The 19,044-nt window shown below is 46.4% G+C and overlaps 1 protein-coding gene across 4 annotated transcripts in view; it reads right to left on the bottom strand.

Moving 5' to 3' along the window:
* Nucleotides 1–19,044, bottom strand: part of efr3bb (EFR3 homolog Bb) — an 86,466-nt gene that overhangs the window by 48,257 nt on the left and 19,165 nt on the right. For all 4 annotated transcript variants that reach the window (XM_084330857.1, XM_084330858.1, XM_084330859.1 and 1 more), the window contains 4 exons: nt 16,767–16,843; nt 11,591–11,718; nt 10,046–10,196; nt 2,715–2,836 (listed from right to left, as the gene is read on the bottom strand). In XM_084330857.1, the coding sequence (XP_084186983.1) occupies nt 2,715–2,836; nt 10,046–10,196; nt 11,591–11,718; nt 16,767–16,843 (478 nt within the window). The remainder of the gene's footprint in view (nt 1–2,714; nt 2,837–10,045; nt 10,197–11,590; nt 11,719–16,766; nt 16,844–19,044) is intronic.

The raw sequence follows: 19,044 nt of genomic DNA, 5'->3' as shown, positions 1-19,044 counted from the left end.
GTATTGTGTCTGTTACTAGGCTTGAGTAAATTCTAATGAACCAAAGGAGAATATACATTTTCTTTTTTCATCTTTGACAGTGAATAACACCATGCTAACATTGACGAGACGTGAATAATTGCCACTTAAGTGTACTAAAAATCAAATTAAAAAAGCAAATTAATAAAGGGCAGATGATTTACAGGGGGTTTTGTAGATACAGTACTGAATTTTGCCATCCGGACACATGCAATTTCAAATATTAATATAGAATATCAGGCCTATACAGGGTCGGCCGGGTAGCGCAGCGGACTAAGTGTCTGTCTACCACCGCAGAGACAGTGGGATCGAATCGAGCTGCGGTACCTCCGGCTTGGTAGGCCGTCCATACTGGCACAATTGGCAGCGTCAGCAGGTGGGAAAGCCGGTGGGGTGGGTCCTGGTCGTTGTAAACAGCGACTCCTACAGTTCGGTCGGGGGACCTGCACAGCAAGGGAAGGATCTGGGAGAGGTAGTGTGACCTTCCACACATTACACTCTCCCAGTGATAGTCCGCGCTGCCAGGTGAAAAGAAGCGGTGGGCTGGCTACACGTGTCGGAGGGAGCATGCGATAGTCTCCGCCCTCCCAGACCGACAGTAGGGGGTAGAGTGCGCAACGACCAGGAAGGGGATTGGGAATTGGCATAACGACTAACATTAAGATGGGAGAAAAACGGAAAAAGGAGGGGGAAAAAGATTAAAAAATAAATAAAAATTAAAAAAGAATATCAGGCCTATAAATTACCATTATGGCCAAGTCATACATCTATGGATCGGGCCAAATCTCCTCTTTCAGGTGGCAGTGTTAAATCTGGATTTAGTACGACCAGGCGCCCGTTACAGGGCAGCAGACTGTGAATGAAATCTACTGTAAGTACAGTTACTTTTGTATAATGTCTATAGCTCCGATATTTTCAGCAGTGATTGTTTTTTTCTAGATGTTCACAGAAAGATAAAGAAACAATATACATTGTATTTTATGGCAATAACGTTGAGGTTTGTTCGACCCATGAGATATAAACACGATAATTACGTCAGAAAAATTATGTGAAAAACGGTTTCAGCTGGGTAGTGTAGTTTTATGAAATTGCGACATCCATCGAAAGCCCTCCCGTCTTCTTTTTCTTTATTTTTTTTATCCACTTTTTCCCCCCCATTTTTCTATTTTTCTCCCATCCCAATTTCGTATTTCCAATTATTCCCTCCCCTGTCTTGAACGTTGCTAGACTATGCCTCCCACTGGTCGGCTGTAGTGAGGATAGAAGCCTTGCATCACGTGTCCCCTCCGGTACACGAGGAGGCAGCCTGTCGCATCTTTTCACCGCAGCAGCTTGAACTCTGTGGCGAGGAGTAACGCGTGGGAGGCTCACGCTGCCTCCGCTACTTCCTGTTTCCGCCGCACCGGCGTCACCAAACCGACCTGTAGAAGTCGCTGTCCACAACGTCCAATCCCCACCCACCGGCTTTCCCACCCTCTAACACTGCCAATTGTGTTAGTATGACGGCCGGCCAAGCCGGTAGCAACGCAGAGAGCTGGGCTCGATACCAGCATCTCCTGCGTTGGTGGCGAGTGCCACTCAGCCGCTCTGTCTTCTTTTTCTTAAGACTACAGCGATTTCATGAGTGCTTCTTCTCGCGTCTAAAGCCGCCGACAACGGAAGTCTAACCATTTTTCATGTAATTTTTCTGTATTCATATCATTTAGTAATTTATATTCTCTGTTGGTTCATTACAATTTACTCAAGCAGAGTAACAGAAACAATATTTCTGACACTGGGAATACATTCCCTGAGATCCATAGATGCCCCTAGATACCAGGAACATGCAAATGGACCTTGTAGAAGTGGAGCAATCTTCCATTTACTTGGGTATGTACTTTTAGGCGAATCTTCAGAAAATATGGCTAGGGCTTAAGATGTTAAGTGCGTAGATGGCTTTGGACAATGACATCCACCTTCTTCTTCTTCTAACTTAATTTACAGAAATGGCTATATCTGAACTTCGCCACTAGATGGCTCTCAAACCAAATCAAATCTGTAAGCGGCACACTGCAAGTCCCAACAATGACATCAGCAGTGCGAGCTACTGCAACGGAGGTTAAACTTCAAGGTTGATGAGGGAGGGGTAAAAGTCGTTGGAACTTGAATAAAATTCACCAGGAGAGTTTAATTGACTATTATAATGGATTCCAGTGGTTGGAGCTTAAAATAAATACATTTGAAAATGTACCCCTCACGAAGGACCACCCTAATATATATATATCCATGAATATCCTAAAAAGAATTTTAAATTAATGACATGCTGACGTCCCGAGGACAAAATAACTTATATCTGGGATGATGGTACAAAACAGATTTAAGGTCAGGTCAGGGTAGCACATGGTAAGTGGGCTGATTTCATATACAAACACATTTTCTGGGTGTGGTGTGGGGATGGTTGATTTAAGCAGCCACACCTGCCCTGGGTCAAGTCAATCAGACCTGGTAACAGGGGTACCTGTTGCACACGCAGGTTAAAGGTCATCCTCACACACACACTAGCGTCTCCGTCAGGAGGGCAGGTAAACATCTGCTCCTGGCTCGACATCTGGCCACCTCTCATCTGAACGTGTCCCTGTGTTGCAGTCCGAGTGACAGTTGTGAGATTGGAGGATGAAGAAAAGAGGGCGGGGCTTGAGACAGGTGGTCCAACTCACTTGGTGCGGACGTCAGGGTCCTCGAAGCCGGAGTGACACATCTCGCTGAAGCGCGACACGAAGAAGTCGTAGCTGCGGTGGTACGACGGCGTGTCCTCTTCTATGTTGGCGAACTTCACAAACTGGAGAGGGGGAAGAGAGAGGGCGGGGGAAGAGAGAGAGCGGGGGAAGAGAAAGAGAGGGGGAAGAGAGAGCGGGGAAGAGAGAGAGGGGAGAAGAGAGAGAGGGGGGGAAGAGAGAGAGCGGGGGAAGAGAGAGGGCGGGGGAAGAGAGAGGGCGGGGGAAGAGAGAGGGCGGGGGAAGAGAGAGGGCGGGGGAAGAGAGAGGGCGGGGGAAGAGAAAGTGAGGGGGAAGAGAGAGCGGGGAAGAGAGAGAGGGGAGAAGAGAGAGAGGGGGAAGAGAGAGAGGGGAGAAGAGAGAGAGAGAGGGGAGAAGAGAGAGAGGGGGAAGAGAGAGAGTGGGGGAAGAGAGAGAGTGGGGGAAGAGAGAGAGGGGAGAAGAGAGAGAGGGGGAAGAGAGAGAGCGGGGGAAGAGAGAGAGAGGGGAGAAGAGAGAGAGCGGGGGAAGAGAGAGAGGGGGAAGAGAGAGAGGGGGGAGAGAGAGAAGAGAGAGAGGGGGAAGAGAGAGCGGAGGAAGAGAGAGAGAGGGGGAAGAGAGAGAGAGGGGGAAGAGAGAGAGCGGCGGAAGAGAGAGAGGGAGAAGAGAGAGAGCGGGGCAAGAGAGAGGGAAAAGAGAGAGCGCGGGGGAAGAGAGAGAGAGGGAGAAGAGAGAGAGGGGGAAGAAAGAGAGCGGCGGAAGAGAGAGAGAGAGGGAGAAGAGAGAGAGCGGGGGAAGAGAGAGAGAAGGAGAAGAGAGAGCGGGGGAAGAGAGAGAGGGGGAAGAGAGAGAACGGGGGAAGAGAGAGAGAGGGGGAAGACAGAGAGAGAGAGGGGGAAGAGAAGAGGAACGGATGGAGACGAGAGACACATTTTAATTTCTGCCTGAAACATCCCAGAGGACAAACGAGGCTAAACTCTGAAGTAGCGGTTAGGTATATAGATCGGATATTGATATCGGATATCGGCCCCAATATGACAAAAATAGCTGGATTGGGTATAAAAAAAAAATAATAATAAGGTGGGTGGCGCAGCGGACAAGGCGCTCGCCAACACAAGAGACACTGGTATCGAATCCAGCTGTCAGCGTTGCTTCCGGCTTGGCCGGCCGTTATACTGGCTCGATTGGCAGAGTCAGCGGGAGGGAAGCCAGTGGGTGGGTCTGGACAGCGACTCCTACAGTTCGGTCGGGGCGCCTGCACAGCAAGGGAAGGATCTATGAGACGTTACACTCTCCCAGTGAGAGTCCGCGCTGCCAGGTGAAAAGAAGTGGTGGGCTGGGTACACATGTGTCAGAGGAAACATGCGATAGTCTCCGCCCTCCCAAACCGACGGTAGGGGGCACAACGGCCAGGAAGGGGATTGGGAATTGGCATAACGACTAACATTGGGAGGGGAGAAAAAACGGAAAAATAAGGGGGGGAAAAGATAATTAAAAAAAAAATATATATAACAATCCAAATAACTATTCAGTACATTTATATCCGTGTGTTAATTTGTTACATTTTGTTTCACTAAGTTAGGAAAGTAATGTTTTAAGTCAAGCCTGATGTTGCCTTGCACAAATGAATGATCCCAGTCTCTTCCACATAGTGAGGCATACAGTTTATTAATTGAACAATGGGTATCGGATCGGAGGCGGCTGGGTGGCGCAGCGGACATTGCGCTCGTCACCAACGCAAGAGACACCGGGTTCGAATCCGGCTGTCGGCGTTGCCTCCGGCTTGGACCGGCCGTCATACTAACTCAATTGGCAGAGTTAGCGGGTGGAAGTCGATGGGTGGTAATCTGGACGTTGTGGACAGCGACTCCTACAGGTCGGTTGGGGGACGCCTGCACAGCAGAGACAGGAAATGGCGGGGGTAGTGTGAGCCTCCCACACGTTACACCTCGCCAAAGAGAGTCCGCGCTGTCTGGTGAAAAGATGCGACAGGCTGCCTCCTCGTGTATCGGAGGGGACACGTGATGCAAGGCTTCTATCCTCCCTACAACCGGCCAGTGGGGGGCATATGCGAGCAACGTTCAAGACAGGGGAGGGGAGAATTGGCACAGTGGAATTGGGATGGGAGAAAAAATAGAAAGAGGAGAAAAAGTAGATAAAAAAAATAAAATGGGTATCGGATCAGTACTCCGTATCGGCCGATATCCAGGTATCGGTATCGTATCGGGACTGAAAAAGTCGGATCAGTGCATCCCTAGTAGCGGTGGGCCGATACCCCAAACCGATGGTCTACTGTAAGTCTATATTGTTCAGTAAATTGGTACTCTGTATCGTCTGATACTTAAAAGTTTAGTTTGTTTAGTTAAAAGTCTCGGATTCGGTATTGGCAGTAAATAAAATGGTATCGGCCCACTCTGAGGTACTACTAAGAATTTAGTTTTATATTTCACATCTGCTACTTAAAAAAATAGGACCAGCAGATTTCTTCAGCATTGGTGAAATGTTTTCAACTTAGTAAAGAGCCTGGATCCCATTAAAACAGTCTCCCGTTATTTCAAAGGTATGAAAGGGAAACCGTGGCATTCAAATACAGCCACTGGAGGGGAAAGCAGAGGGCGGCGTGACAGAAGCTGGAAATATCAGTATTTAGTTGACATTTAACTTCACACTGCTTCCTAATTAATACACCACTCTTCATTGGGGGGGGGGGGGGGGGAGAGAGAGAGAGAGAGGGAGGGGGGGGGGGGTCATAGACCCCCAGCTGCTGGCACAGAAACTGTACTTTACTTATATATGACTGTGACGACACCACGCATGTGAACAGTAACAATGCAGTTAAACTGACGTCAAATCGGAGCAAAAAAAGCTAATGCACTACATTAGGTATATAAAGGAATTACAACGAGACATTTATTAACTAAATGAAAAATACAATTTGGCTTTTAACCCTCTAAAGCCGGGCCGCAACACTAGACATGTTTTGTAAAACATTAACCCTTTCTCTGCCACGCTTATGTACATCCTTATATCATCCTCTGCCAGCTCTATTTGTCTATGGAGAAGTTCACCTTCTTTGCAGGGCTATAACTTTTTAAATTGTATTGCTAAATTGACATTACTATGGCCCGCCCATTCAACGTCAATTATCTATCGTTTAGGATGTAGCAACGTTCTACTTTTTCATTCACATATTCATACTAAAATACGGTCTAAAGTATAAATATGTTTTTATCGTTTTCTGCAGCATTCTGCAGAACGTGATTTTTAGCCCTAAATGCATTATATTGATGATCAAATACAGTTTGATAGCGATCGGCGCCAGATAAAAAAATTCAAATGTACGTGCTTCTAGAAGTTACTACTCATCATCTGTTGGGGGGGGGGGGGGGGGGGGTCGTTTATAATTCCGTGGCCAACGTTAGATGATTCATGTAGTGTGGGTGATATGATCATCAGAGCAGTTTGTATCGAACACGGTAATAATAAACGCTGAAACTTACCCCAGTCTCCTCGGGCCGTTGGGCGATGAGCGTGGAGCAAAAAGATTGCTATTATGGGATGTTGAAATATGCGATCCATTTCCAGGTTGTATAATAGTATATACGTCCAAATCATGTTGTTTATCGAGTTATTGGCAACTGATCGCTATCCATCGTGTCGAGCTCGAGTCCCGGGAGCTATAGCAAGTGGTCGGACCGAATATGGATGAGCACCAGTTCCTGCCGCTCATTTCCTGTTTGGGCGATCCGCCGATCGGCCACCAGATGGCGCTCTTGAACCGTTGGAGAGTTGAGAGGAGTTCAACAAGGGATCTCAAGACTCCGCGGGTGAAATATGATTGCCATCACAGATTTTTGAAATATTGATCTCAATGACGTGTTACGGCGTCATTGGCAGATTACGCATGGCGGAGAATGGCGTGTTACGGCGTACTTGGCGATTAAAGGGTTAAATATCTTTGGATCAGTTTGTGATAAAGACTCGCTTTATAGTATCGGAATCGATTGTCATCTCAAAATTTTGTGCATCTCTCAGAGATTGCGTGGATGTAAAGCATAGAATCTAGATTGGTTGTTTTCCCTGGACTGCATCTAATCCGCTGTATCTATTTTATCATATATCTATGTCAGTCACTATAGCCAACGGAAATGCTAGAAATAGTCACATGGACTGAGAGAACCAATGGAAAATTCCTATAGTTTCTCAATAGTCGAGTGCGCTCCACAGAACGGGCCGTCAGATAGACCTGTCCAATAATCTTCGAGATCGCCAAATGATTGACGGAGGTCGAGGCTCGGGGGTGGTAATAAAAAAATAAATAAATAAAGCTCTGCCGTGTACTTTGGCACATGCGTCACATATCGGCATGTAACTCAAATGTTGTCCTCAAAACGTCCCGGGGCCGGGTCGGTGCCAGTTAAGAGGTGCTGTGCAAAGCTCGACATGGGCTTGCTGACTGCAGACAAATTAATAGAGCTTAGTAACGTTATAGTCACATAAACAATACCATTCATGATGTTACGATATGAATATAATATAAAGTTAACATTTGCATCTTTGCGTCGACAATTTCCTGCACGTCTCGTGGCTGGCGTCAACAATAAACATCCCTAACTTGATGCATTGTGGGTCTGGCCAAATACCGCTCCAAAGCTGTCTTAGGGGCCGCCGTGTCCACAGCCAGCTTTTTATGAGTCGCCAGCTCCTTTCCGTCATTAATTTCTATGCTAAAGACGTGACAGGCGCGCTCCTTTTCCCAACGCCGCACCTCGCGTTTTAGCGCTCTCGGCGACTAGCGTTTTTGGGGGCGGAGCGCTCCCAGCGCATATAGTTGAAAATAGTTAAACTTTTCGAGAGGAGCGCCGCTCATCAAGGTCACTTTTTTCGACCGACCAATCAAAATCGAGCAAGTGGCGGAGCCGCGAGACAGATTGAAAAAACGCTATGGAAACGCGCTGGGCGTGCATATTTTAGATTTTCAAAGCAGTGCGCCTTGAAAAAAAAACTCTATCTGTGGACACGGCCCCTAAACGCTATCTGTGGACACGGCCCCTAAACGCTATCTGTGGACACGGCCCCTAAACGCTATCTGTGGACACGGCCCCTAAACGCTATCTGTGGACACGGCCCCTAAGCCTCTATCTGTGGACACGGCCCCTAAACGCTATCTGTGGACACGGCCCCTGAGCCTCTATCTGTGGACACGGCCCCTGAGCCTCTATCTGTGGACACGGCCCCTGAGCCTCTATCTGTGGACACGGCCCCTGAGCCTCTATCTGTGGACACGGCCCCTAAGCCTCTATCTGTGGACACGGCCCCTGAGCCTCTATCTGTGGACACGGCCCCTGAGCCTCTATCTGTGGACACAGCCCCTAAGCTATCTGTGGACACGGCCCCTAAGCCTCTATCTGTGGACACGGCCCCTGAGCCTCTATCTGTGGACACGGCCCCTGAGCCTCTATCTGTGGACACGGCCCCTGAGCCTCTATCTGTGGACACGGCCCCTAAGCCTCTATCTGTGGACACGGCCCCTGAGCCTCTATCTGTGGACACGGCCCCTAAGCCTCTATCTGTGGACACGGCCCCTAAGCCTCTATCTGTGGACACGGCCCCTAAGCCTCTATCTGTGGACACGGCCCCTGAGCCTCTATCTGTGGACACGGCCCCTGAGCCTCTATCTGTGGACACGGCCCCTGAGCCTCTATCTGTGGACACGGCCCCTGAGCCTCTATCTGTGGACACGGCCCCTGAGCCTCTATCTGTGGACACGGCCCCTAAGCCTCTATCTGTGGACACGGCCCCTAAGCTATCTGTGGACACGGCCCCTAAGCCTCTATCTGTGGACACGGCCCCTGAGCCTCTATCTGTGGACACGGCCCCTGAGCCTCTATCTGTGGACACGGCCCCTGAGCCTCTATCTGTGGACACGGCCCCTAAGCCTCTATCTGTGGACACGGCCCCTGAGCCTCTATCTGTGGACACGGCCCCTAAGCCTCTATCTGTGGACACGGCCCCTAAGCCTCTATCTGTGGACACGGCCCCTAAGCCTCTATCTGTGGACACGGCCCCTGAGCCTCTATCTGTGGACACGGCCCCTGAGCCTCTATCTGTGGACACGGCCCCTAAGCCTCTATCTGTGGACACGGCCCCTAAGCCTAAGTGTAGATAAAGTGCAAATCAAGCACTTTGCACTTTCATTTATTGGAGAAATGGGAAACACTTGTGCACTTATACTAAGCACATGAACACACACACCAAGTGTGTGAGTGTGATCAAGCGTGGATATTGGGAACACAGACCATAAATTATTCATGATATTACACACACTATTGAAGAGGAGGAAAGTATAATTCAAGAGGGTTATGTATTCTTAAAACATGTAAAAAAGTAAGAACTACCGTAATGTAAAAGCTAGATGTGTTAAAACTATGGAATAGCCTTAGTGTACTTCTCGGGGGAGATTTAAAAAAGCCTTAAAAAGTTAAATAATTCAGGAGTACAGTTTTGAGTAAAACATCTTTAATTTTATTTTCTCATCTTGCAGCATATATTGAGGTTTTTTAATATAAAAATATATTTTGTTTTTAAGAATTGTAAAGGATAGGCAAAAATAAGCAGTTTTCAGTCATTGGGTTTGGATTTTGTGTGTGAGCTTGCTGATTTTTTCTTTTTGTAAGTCAGTCCACACAAGTGTGTTTTTGATTTGTTGATTTGTTGTAAAAGACAGAAATAAACTATTCATTCATTGAAACGACGTGAGATTAGCTGCGGGTAGATGCACAGACAGACCCACAGTCACGACCAAACCAATCATCTCCTGCTGGCGCATGTTACCCTAACCATGCCCCTCCCTCCACTTACACAGTTGGTCCCCAGGATCTGCAGGTTGGGCTCCCCACTCACCGAGTTGGTGCCCAGGATCTGCAGGTTGGGATCCCCACTCACCGAGTTGGTGCCCAGGATCTGCAGGTTGGGCTCCCCACTCACCGAGTTGGTGCCCAGGATCTACAGGTTGGGCTCCCCTCCCTCCCTCCACTCACCGAGTTGGTGCCCAGGATCTGCAGGTTGGGCTCCCCACTCACTGAGTCGGTACCCAGGATCTACAGGTTGGGCTCCCCTCCCTCCCTCCACTCACCGAGTTGGTGCCTATGATCTACAGGTTGGGCTCCCCTCCCTCCCTCCACTCACCGAGTTGGTGCCTATGATCTACAGGTTGGGCTCCCCTCCCTCCCTCCACTCACCGAGTTGGTGCCTATGATCTACAGGTTGGGCTCCCCTCCCCTCCCTCCACTCACCGAGTTGGTCCCCAGGATCTGCAGGTTGGGCTTGTCTGACTCCAGCAGCTTGCGCACCATCTTCAGAAAGCTCTCCACAAACAGGTTGATGCTCTGACAGTGACACGCCATCAGCAGCTGGTCCAGAGCCTCCATCGCTATACACACATAGCTGAGAGAGAGGGAGGGGGGGGGGAGAGGGAGGGGGAGAGAGAGAGAGAGAGAGAGAGAGAGAGAGGACAGCTTTAGAGAATGAAAAACAAACCAGTGTTCTACTACTGACTAGAATACAGTTGAATTCCTGTCAGCCGTCACTGCAGCCAAGAAACAAGATGAATCTTAAAAAGTACAATCTTTAATGTCGTCAAACAGCGACCTCTTGGCAAAAAGAGCCCCTCTTGGTATTGCACTTTGTTTACATTTTTAGTTTTTGAGGTGTAGCTACTACAGACTATACCTCAAGGCTCTGCCAAGAGGGGTCTGGAGAAATTCACAATGAAATAAGTTACTAAAGTCCAAGCCATACATCAGACCAAAACAAAAAATATTATTTTATTATTAAAAAAGGAATATTAAATGAGCTAAACTGCTCATCTCTGCGATGATTTGATATTAGCAAACACTGCAACACATCCTACAGGAAACCAACCAATAGTTTGAGCGGTTTCCTAGTAAAAACACATCACTGAAACGGTCCACATTAGTTTTCCTTGGTTATCATGCGATTCTCGTATGATGAATCTAGATATTGGGCCGATGCCAGGCTAAAACATCGGAGTGCATCGGAACAGTCTAACGCCAAGAGCTACAACATGTCTGAAATCAATTTCATTTTCTGTATTTTTTTGCAGATGGATTTTCTCTGTAATGGAGACAAAATTATATTATCTCAATAATTTATGTCGAATGACTCCAAACAAATAGTCAACGTCTGTATTGTTCAGTAAAAGTAGCAGATTAGATCAATACTAAGAGTCTGTATTGTGTACAGAGTGACTGGTGTGACTATCGTGTACAGAGTGACTGTATTGTGTACAGAGTGACTGTATCGTGTACAGAGTGACTGGTGTGACTGTATTGTGTACAGAGTGACTGTATTGTGTACAGAGTGACTGGTGTGACTGTATTGTGTACAGAGTGACTGTATTGTGTAGAGTGACTGTATTGTGTACAGAGTGACTGTATTGTGTACAGAGTGACTGTATTGTGTACAGAGTGACTGGTGTGACTGTATTGTGTACAGAGTGACTGTATTGTGTACAGAGTGACTGTATTGTGTACAGAGTGACTGCTGTGACTGTATTGTGTAGAGTGACTGTATTGTGTACAGAGTGACAGGTGTGACTGTATTGTGTACAGAGTGACTGTATTGTGTACAGAGTGACTGGTGTGACTGTATTGTGTACAGAGTGACTGTATTGTGTACAGAGTGACTGTATTGTGTACAGAGTGACTGCTGTGACTGTATTGTGTACAGAGTGACTGGTGTGACTGTATCGTGTACAGAGTGACTGTATTGTGTACAGAGTGACTGTATTGTGTACAGAGTGATGGTGTGACTCGTACCCGTATCGGTGCCTGGCCACGTCCCTCGACAGCCTCTCCGACAGGTAGGCCCCGATGCGGTCCAGCTTCTCCGGAGCAGACAGGGCATAGAACGTCAACTTCTCCATGTTGGCCTTCACCAGCCCGTCCTGGGGGGGGGGGGGGGGGGGGAGAGACAGAGAGAGAGAGAGAGGGGGGGGGCAGAGTCAGATGGAGAGAGAGAGAGGGAGGGGGGGGGGGGGGCAGAGTCAGATGGAGAGAGAGAGAGGGGGGGGGGCAGAGTCAGATGGAGAGAGAGAGGGAGAGGGAGAGAGAGAGGGAGAGAGAGAGAGGGAGAGTGAGAGGCAGAGTCAGATGGAGAGAGAGAGGGAGACAGAGAGAGAGACAGAGACAGAGAGAGAGAGAGAGAGAGAGAGAGAGGGAGAGTGAGAGGCAGAGTCAGATGGGGAGAGAGAGAGAGAGACAGAGAGAGTGAGAGAGAGAAAGGCAGAGACAGATGGGGAGAGAGTTGAAGAAAAAGAGGGAGAATTCCAAGGTTTCATCACTTTTCAAACACCAACCTCTGTTACCATGTTAACACTTTGAGTGCCAACGACGAGATTTCTCGTTAGTTCATGCCAACCGACGAGAGATCTCGTTTTTAATAGTTTTTTTTTTTTTTTTTTTATTATTAGCGATTTCCATTCATATTTCATCAATCTAGCCTCCCGTTTACCACTGGAACTCTCTCTGAGCTCCATTGGGAAAATACCGCCCCCTATCGTCTCTCCGGATGGTACTGCACCCCTTTGGATTGGATTGAATGAAACTCATGAAAAAAAAAAAAAAAAAAAAAGTCCTGTTTCCACATTTTACTTCTCAGGCATGTAACTCGAGCCGATCGGATTCATTGTGGACCATCAGAACAGCGTGGAACCGGTCGCGAGTCTTTGGCAAGCGCGGGGAGCTGGATGAACCCAGAGCGAGAGCGGGGGGGCGTGACCGTGTGCTTTGTTTTATGGGCGTGCGTTCAGCACATAAAAACCGCATAAAAACACATTTCTCCCTGTCATGCCTCTGCGCCCCCCCTGGGGGCCCCACACTTTGAGAAACACTGCTCTAGTTGGTGAATGCTGAACAACAGGTGAATGTTATGTTTGCCGTATTTTCTGTCCGTAAAAGGTTTGTTTATATTGGTATTGTTTGTACAATGTATATTGATTTACAATGAGTTAAAAAATATATATATTTTCCATCTATACGTCAAACTCCACAATGTATGTGACTATACCCCACATTTACATGGTCCAAAAGAAACCACGGATTGGGCCTTTAGGGCTCTTCAAACCCAAAGTGGAACTAGAACAGTGTCGTTCCTCACTTGACCCAGTTCACTGTCTGGGCGGAAAACAGGAATAGGAGCTAAAACATCCACTGAGCAGTTCACTCCGTCATCTCATTTACATTTAGACACAATGGCACCTATGGACTCAATGAAGTATCACTTAAATGTATAGAGTGTGTAAAGTCAAGTCAAGTCTATTCAATTCAGGGTTTTTTTATTAGGAGGTCGACCGCCGGTATCGTCGTCAATATCCCACTGTTTGATTAGCTGTCTTTAAAAAGGGCTCTAGCGGCAAATCTTTTAAAGGGGACCTGCATTGCTATTCCTAGCACTATTTGGGCAACTTTACACAATTCCTGTGAGTCTATGGAAGACATCTGTAAGGTTTATTTAAAAAAAAATCATTGTTTTATATTTCTAATGGAGTACTCAAAAGCATCATTTTCCAGCCTGTTATTGGCTGGGCTCCGCCCATAAGCACTTTCAGTGACAGTCATCCACACAGTCTGCGAGTGGCAGAGAGAGAGAGAGAGAGAGAGAGAGAGAGAGAGAGAGAGCACTGTGTAAACACAGCTGCGTGCGAGATACGCAGGTCCCCTTCTCTTTCCCTTTCTCCCTCTCCCGTTTGAGGAAGTCTTCCACTGTGCCGCGCGCTACAAGTTATGCTCCCGAATCGAGAGAGAGATAGAGAGGGGGAGAGAGAGAGACAGACAGAGAGACGACAGCGCGACGCGCGTGTGTGTATGTGTGCTCTGTCGCGAGGGTCTATCTGATTCTCCCTCTCTCTCTCGCTCTCTGTCAAACCCCGTTTGGTGCGCTACAAACACAGAGCCAATCGGATGACTATCCGCTCCATCCTCGCCACGTGATGTCACCATGCGAGTCAAATCAGAACAACCTGATTAAAATGGAGCAGGAAATGAATGACCTGAATGACAGCAATCCGCCAATATGGTATTTAGAGACACAAACACATTGATACTAACTCCTATTACTATAATACAATGCTAGACACTGAAAAAAGACATTTATAATGCATGTCACCTTTAAGCTAACGTGAAGATACTGGTACAATATGAAACTAGAGGTCTTGAGGAATCCACAGGTACCAGCCCTGTCCAGCCAGGGCCGGACCTAACACATATGGCCCCCTAGGCAAGCTTCAAGCAAGCTTTTTTTTTTATGTCAAAATATTGCTTGCCGATATAGAGGGGGGGGGGGGGGGGGGGGGGGGGGGGGGGGCGCAAAAACTGTTCAGCAAAAAATTAATATATATATATATTTTTTTTTGCTGGGTGCAACCGCCTATAGGAAGCTCCGCCCCTGTGTCCAGCCCAGTTGTTATCCATCTATAGAGATTTAAGAAAACTCAAAAGCACAACTCGTGTTTAGTCGTCAATATCGGTCTTTGTGTCCAAGGCTCAGACAATAAATCCCAGAAAAACATCTTAAATCCGACGAACTGCAACATAAACAGAGACCATAGTGAGATGAGTTTGTGAAAACAGAAGTGCTCCATACTGCAACCACAGACACAGGGAAGGATATAATGCCCTCAAACACCAAGGAGCTCATCGTGGACTTCTGGAAGACTAGAGCCAGCGCTCATGCCCTCGTCCACATCAACGGGACGAAGGTCCAGCTAGTCTCCAGCTGCAAAGAGTCCACATCTCCGAGGACCTCTCTTGGAACCTCAACACCTCAGCACTGGTCAAGAAGGCTCACCAGCGCCTCTTGTTCCCGAGGAGACCGAGGAAAGCCCACCTGTGCCCGCAGATTCTGGTGAACCTTTACCAGTGTGCCATAGAAAGCATACTGACCAACTGCATCACAGTCTTGTATGGCAACTGCACTGCCTCTGACCGGAGAGCACAGCAGAGGGTGGTGAAAACCGCCCAACGCATCACCGGTGCACCACTCCCTACTATCGAGTCTAACCATCACAAACGGTGCCTGAGGAAGGCACACAGCATTGTCAAGAACACCTCTCATCCCAATCATGGACTGTTTGCCCTCCTCCCCTCCGGGAGATGCTACAGGAACCTCCGCTCCATATCAAGCAGACTCAGGAACAGCTTCTTTCCCTCAGCTGTCATGTCTCTGAACTCATATTTATTCTTACCATATATATATATATCTACAGTTACAGCCATTATGAGTGACTGTACCATTCTACGGCAGTGCCGACGGGGTTGATTTGGAGGTTGATTGCTGTTCTGTTATATGCCACCAGGAGGCACAAAGCTCTAATTAATACGAGACTTCATAGTTCATTAATCAAAATTAATCACATTTTAATCGCATATCAATATTTGATGTGAAAAGCAAAAATTTTCAATTCAAATGGATTTTGGTATACGAGTGAATCAATGTATATACATTATACATATGTTTAAGCAGCAAAATCCTGTATTAGCTACTACACAGACCAAGAGATCAATGCAATTTTTAACAAAGTGCAGCAATTTTAGGAATAATATATATATAGCGCAAAGGACCTAAAGTAAAATGCAGTACTTTCAAGTACATTCCAGAACAGTTGACCATTAAAAAAAAACTCTTGAATATTTTTTCAGTATTCTGTATGAAGAAACCAGACTAAGAAAAAAAGTTATTAGCGATTTATTATACGGTATACTTATAGCACATGCATGAGTCTGGTCTCCTTTGAAAGGTAACATTCTTACACAATAAAGAAAAATCATCATGCGATTAAATGCATAAATTCTTTTAACTTTGCATTTCTTTTTTTATCCACTTTTTCTCCATATTTTAACATTTTTCTCCCATCCCAATTTTGTGTTTCCAATTCTCCCCTCCCCTGTCTTGAACGTTGCTCGACTATGCCCCCCACTGGTCGGTTGTAGGGAGGATAGAAGCCTTGCATCAAGTGTCCCCTCCGGTACACGAGGAGGCAGCCTGTCACATCTTTTCACCTGCCAGCGCGGACTCTCATTGGCGAGGTGTAACGCATGGGAGGCTCACACTACCCCCGCCACTTCCTGTCTCTTCTGTGCAGGCGTCCCCCAACCGACCTGTAGGAGTCGCTGTCCACAACGTCCAAACTACCACCCATCGACTTCCACCCGCTGGCTCTGCCAATTGAGCCAGTATGACGGCTGGCCCAAGACGGAGGCAATGCCGACACCCGGATTCGATACCGGAGTCTCTTGCCTTGGTGACGAGCGCAATCTCCACTGCGCCACCCAGCCGCCACTTTTCATTCTTTCTGTAGTTAATTAATCGAAATTAATGCGATAAAGTCCCAGCCCTACTTTTAACGGCAACATATAGGTCCGTGACATTGAATAGAATATTAAAATCGAAAAAAAGAAAAACGGTAAACTCGTTGTTGGCGGGGAATGAGTTAAAGGAACACGCCAACATTTGGGGAAATTAGCTTACCGTCTTCTCCAGAGAGAGACAAGAAGATAGATACCAGTTTCCTCTCCGTGCGTTCAGTAGAAAGCTATCTGGCTGCACGTTAGCTTAGCTTAGCACAATGAATGGAAGCGGACAGTGACGGGTGCGTGATTTTTTTGGCCCTCTTTCGATGTGGGCCAAAGCATAACCACTTCGAAGCAGAGAATATATATGTACAATTCGGACATTTCTATCCCAGAGCCCTTCGGAGCTAAACCAATCAGAGAGGGTCTTCGCTGTACGCGGGCTAGCCAATCAGAGAGCGTCTTCGCAAACAAAGGCTACGGATGACCGGTAGCCTTTGGGAGAGGTGTAATTAGTTGGACAATGCCAAAGCAGAGCCAGCGGTCAGGGAGTAAAGGAGACAGTTGACCGCTCACCTCTGGGTCGTCTGGGTTAGGGTTAGAGGTCAGGGTTAGAGGTCAGGGTTAGGGTCAGGGAGCCTCTCACCTCTGGGTCCTCTGGGAAGATGTTGTCAACCAGCCTCTTGTAACGAGGCCTCAGGGCCCCACAGCAACCACACACCCCTGAGAGAGAGGGGGGGGGGGGGGGGGAGAGAGAGAGAGGGGAGAACAAGAAAGAGAGAGAGGGGGGGGGGGGAACAAGAGAGAGAGAGAGAGAGAGAGAGAGAGAGAGAGAGAGAGGAGAGAACAAGAAAGAGAGAGGGGGGGGAGAATAAGAGAGAGAGAAAGGAGAGAGAGGCAGAATGATAGAGGGGGAGAACAAGAGAGAGAGAGAGAGAGAGAAAGAAGAAGGAGAGATATTTAAAGAGGTGCTGGGAGGTATACCAGTATATGGATCGACACTGAAGTATATATATATTTTTATAATACCATTATCCCACATTATTTCATTATTCATTTTCTTTATCCAATCGATATAAATATTGCACAGTGCTGCAGTACCATATAGAATTTGTAACGGCGAAAGGATGAGCATAGATCATTATGAATTAAAGCTGAAGCCTTCCCAAGGGGATTAATAAAGGGACACTTGACTTGATAATAGTAACGCACATTTATTTATATGTATTTATAAAGCACATTTCATACACAGAGGCAATCCAAAGTGCTGTACACAAAACCGACAAGGAGAAGGCACAGCATAAAAGAAATTATTCTCTGGAATATAGAAACATATAAAAAAGGAACACAGAAGGGTAGAGTATAAAAGCGGTACATTCTCAGTTATAGATGTTCAGTGCACTAAAACAAACAAAACAAAAAAAGTGCAGTAAAGTGCAAAAAAAGTGTGCAGTGGTTAGCAGTTAAAAGCAGAAACAAACATAAGGATCTTTTAGTCTATTCTAAGTTGGGGCATTTGTGATTTTTTTCTTTTTGCAAGTCCACACAAGTGTATTTTTGATTTGTTGTAAACAAAGACCAAAAATAAACTATTCATTCATTCATAATAATAATAATAATAAACTGTATTTGTATAGCACCTTTCATGAAATAATTTCACAGCAGTAAAAAAGACAGGCATAAAATAAGCACAAATTTGGCAGATCAAGAGCAATGCATAAAGTATAGACATACAAGCAGGCATAAAATAAGCATAAAATGAGCATAAAATAGACGGCAGCAAAATAAACAAGGTCAAGATAAGGCATAGAACATAATTTTTCATATTGGGATCTAATATCTTAATATGCCTCTTTGTTTACCGTTTGATTGTTACTGATACACATAAAATAGACATAAAATCGTGAAATTGGCAGATACACAAGATGTACAGTAACTTTAAGCCTTTAAGCAATTATCTCCGTTTTGTCTTTTAGTTGGAAGTTCAGGCACATCCAGTAATTTATTTGGTTGATGCACTGACACAGTGAGTCTATGGGAGCATAGTCATCCGATGAGACTTTTTGCATAATTAGGCCTAGTGGGAGCATATAAAGGTTGAATAAGACTGTCCTAAAATGTAACCTTGGGGTACCCCACATGTCATATTAGTTTGTTCAGATGTGTAATATATATAATAGCCAATGGAAACAAAGTCGTTTGTCTTGCAGGTAGGACCTGAACCACTCTAAAGACCGTTCCCAAAACCCAACCCAATTTTCTAGTCTGTCCAGTAGGATTAAATGGGCAACAGTATCAAAGGCAGCGCTAAGATCCAGTTAACACTAGAATTGAGATTTTGCCTTCATCAGTATTCAAGACGGCACATCATAGTTACTTTTTTTTTTTTTGTCCGGAAAACCAAATACCATGGAATAACCATCCAACATTCAAAAATAAGAAAACTATTGTAATAATGCAAAATGTTTACATGTACTAGGACATTGGACCTCATTCACCAACATTGTCTTGAGTTTTCTCTCACGACAACCTTCTTGGAAGTTCGTAAGAGAAAGCCTACGACATTACCCCCGGATTCATCAACGCGTGGAGAGGTTGTCTTGACTTGCCAAATGATCACAGCTGCGAACCCCTGAATCAAGTCTCACAAATTTACATTTATGTTCATTAATGTGTGCTGTCCCTGTTCAAATAAAGTTTAAACTGAAACTGAAGTACGTCACTCACTCACAACTCGGGAGCGTGTTCTCGTAGACCCGATTTGCATACAGACACGCTCCTCCAGCTCATTATAATGCGAGGGCTGTGTGCAAAACAAGGGTCAGCATGCATACATTGCATGTGCTGATCCCTGTATTCAACAGGTACCGTAGCACGGAAGCGTTTTGCGACGGATCAACATTTTATTAGATTCAAATTAAGGC

The sequence above is a fragment of the Notolepis coatsorum genome (assembly GCF_963971535.1).
Source record: "Notolepis coatsorum genome assembly, chromosome: 15".
In the NCBI taxonomy this organism is placed as follows: Eukaryota; Metazoa; Chordata; class Actinopteri; order Aulopiformes; family Paralepididae; genus Notolepis; species Notolepis coatsorum.
This window is presented reverse-complemented; position numbering and strand designations above follow the sequence as displayed.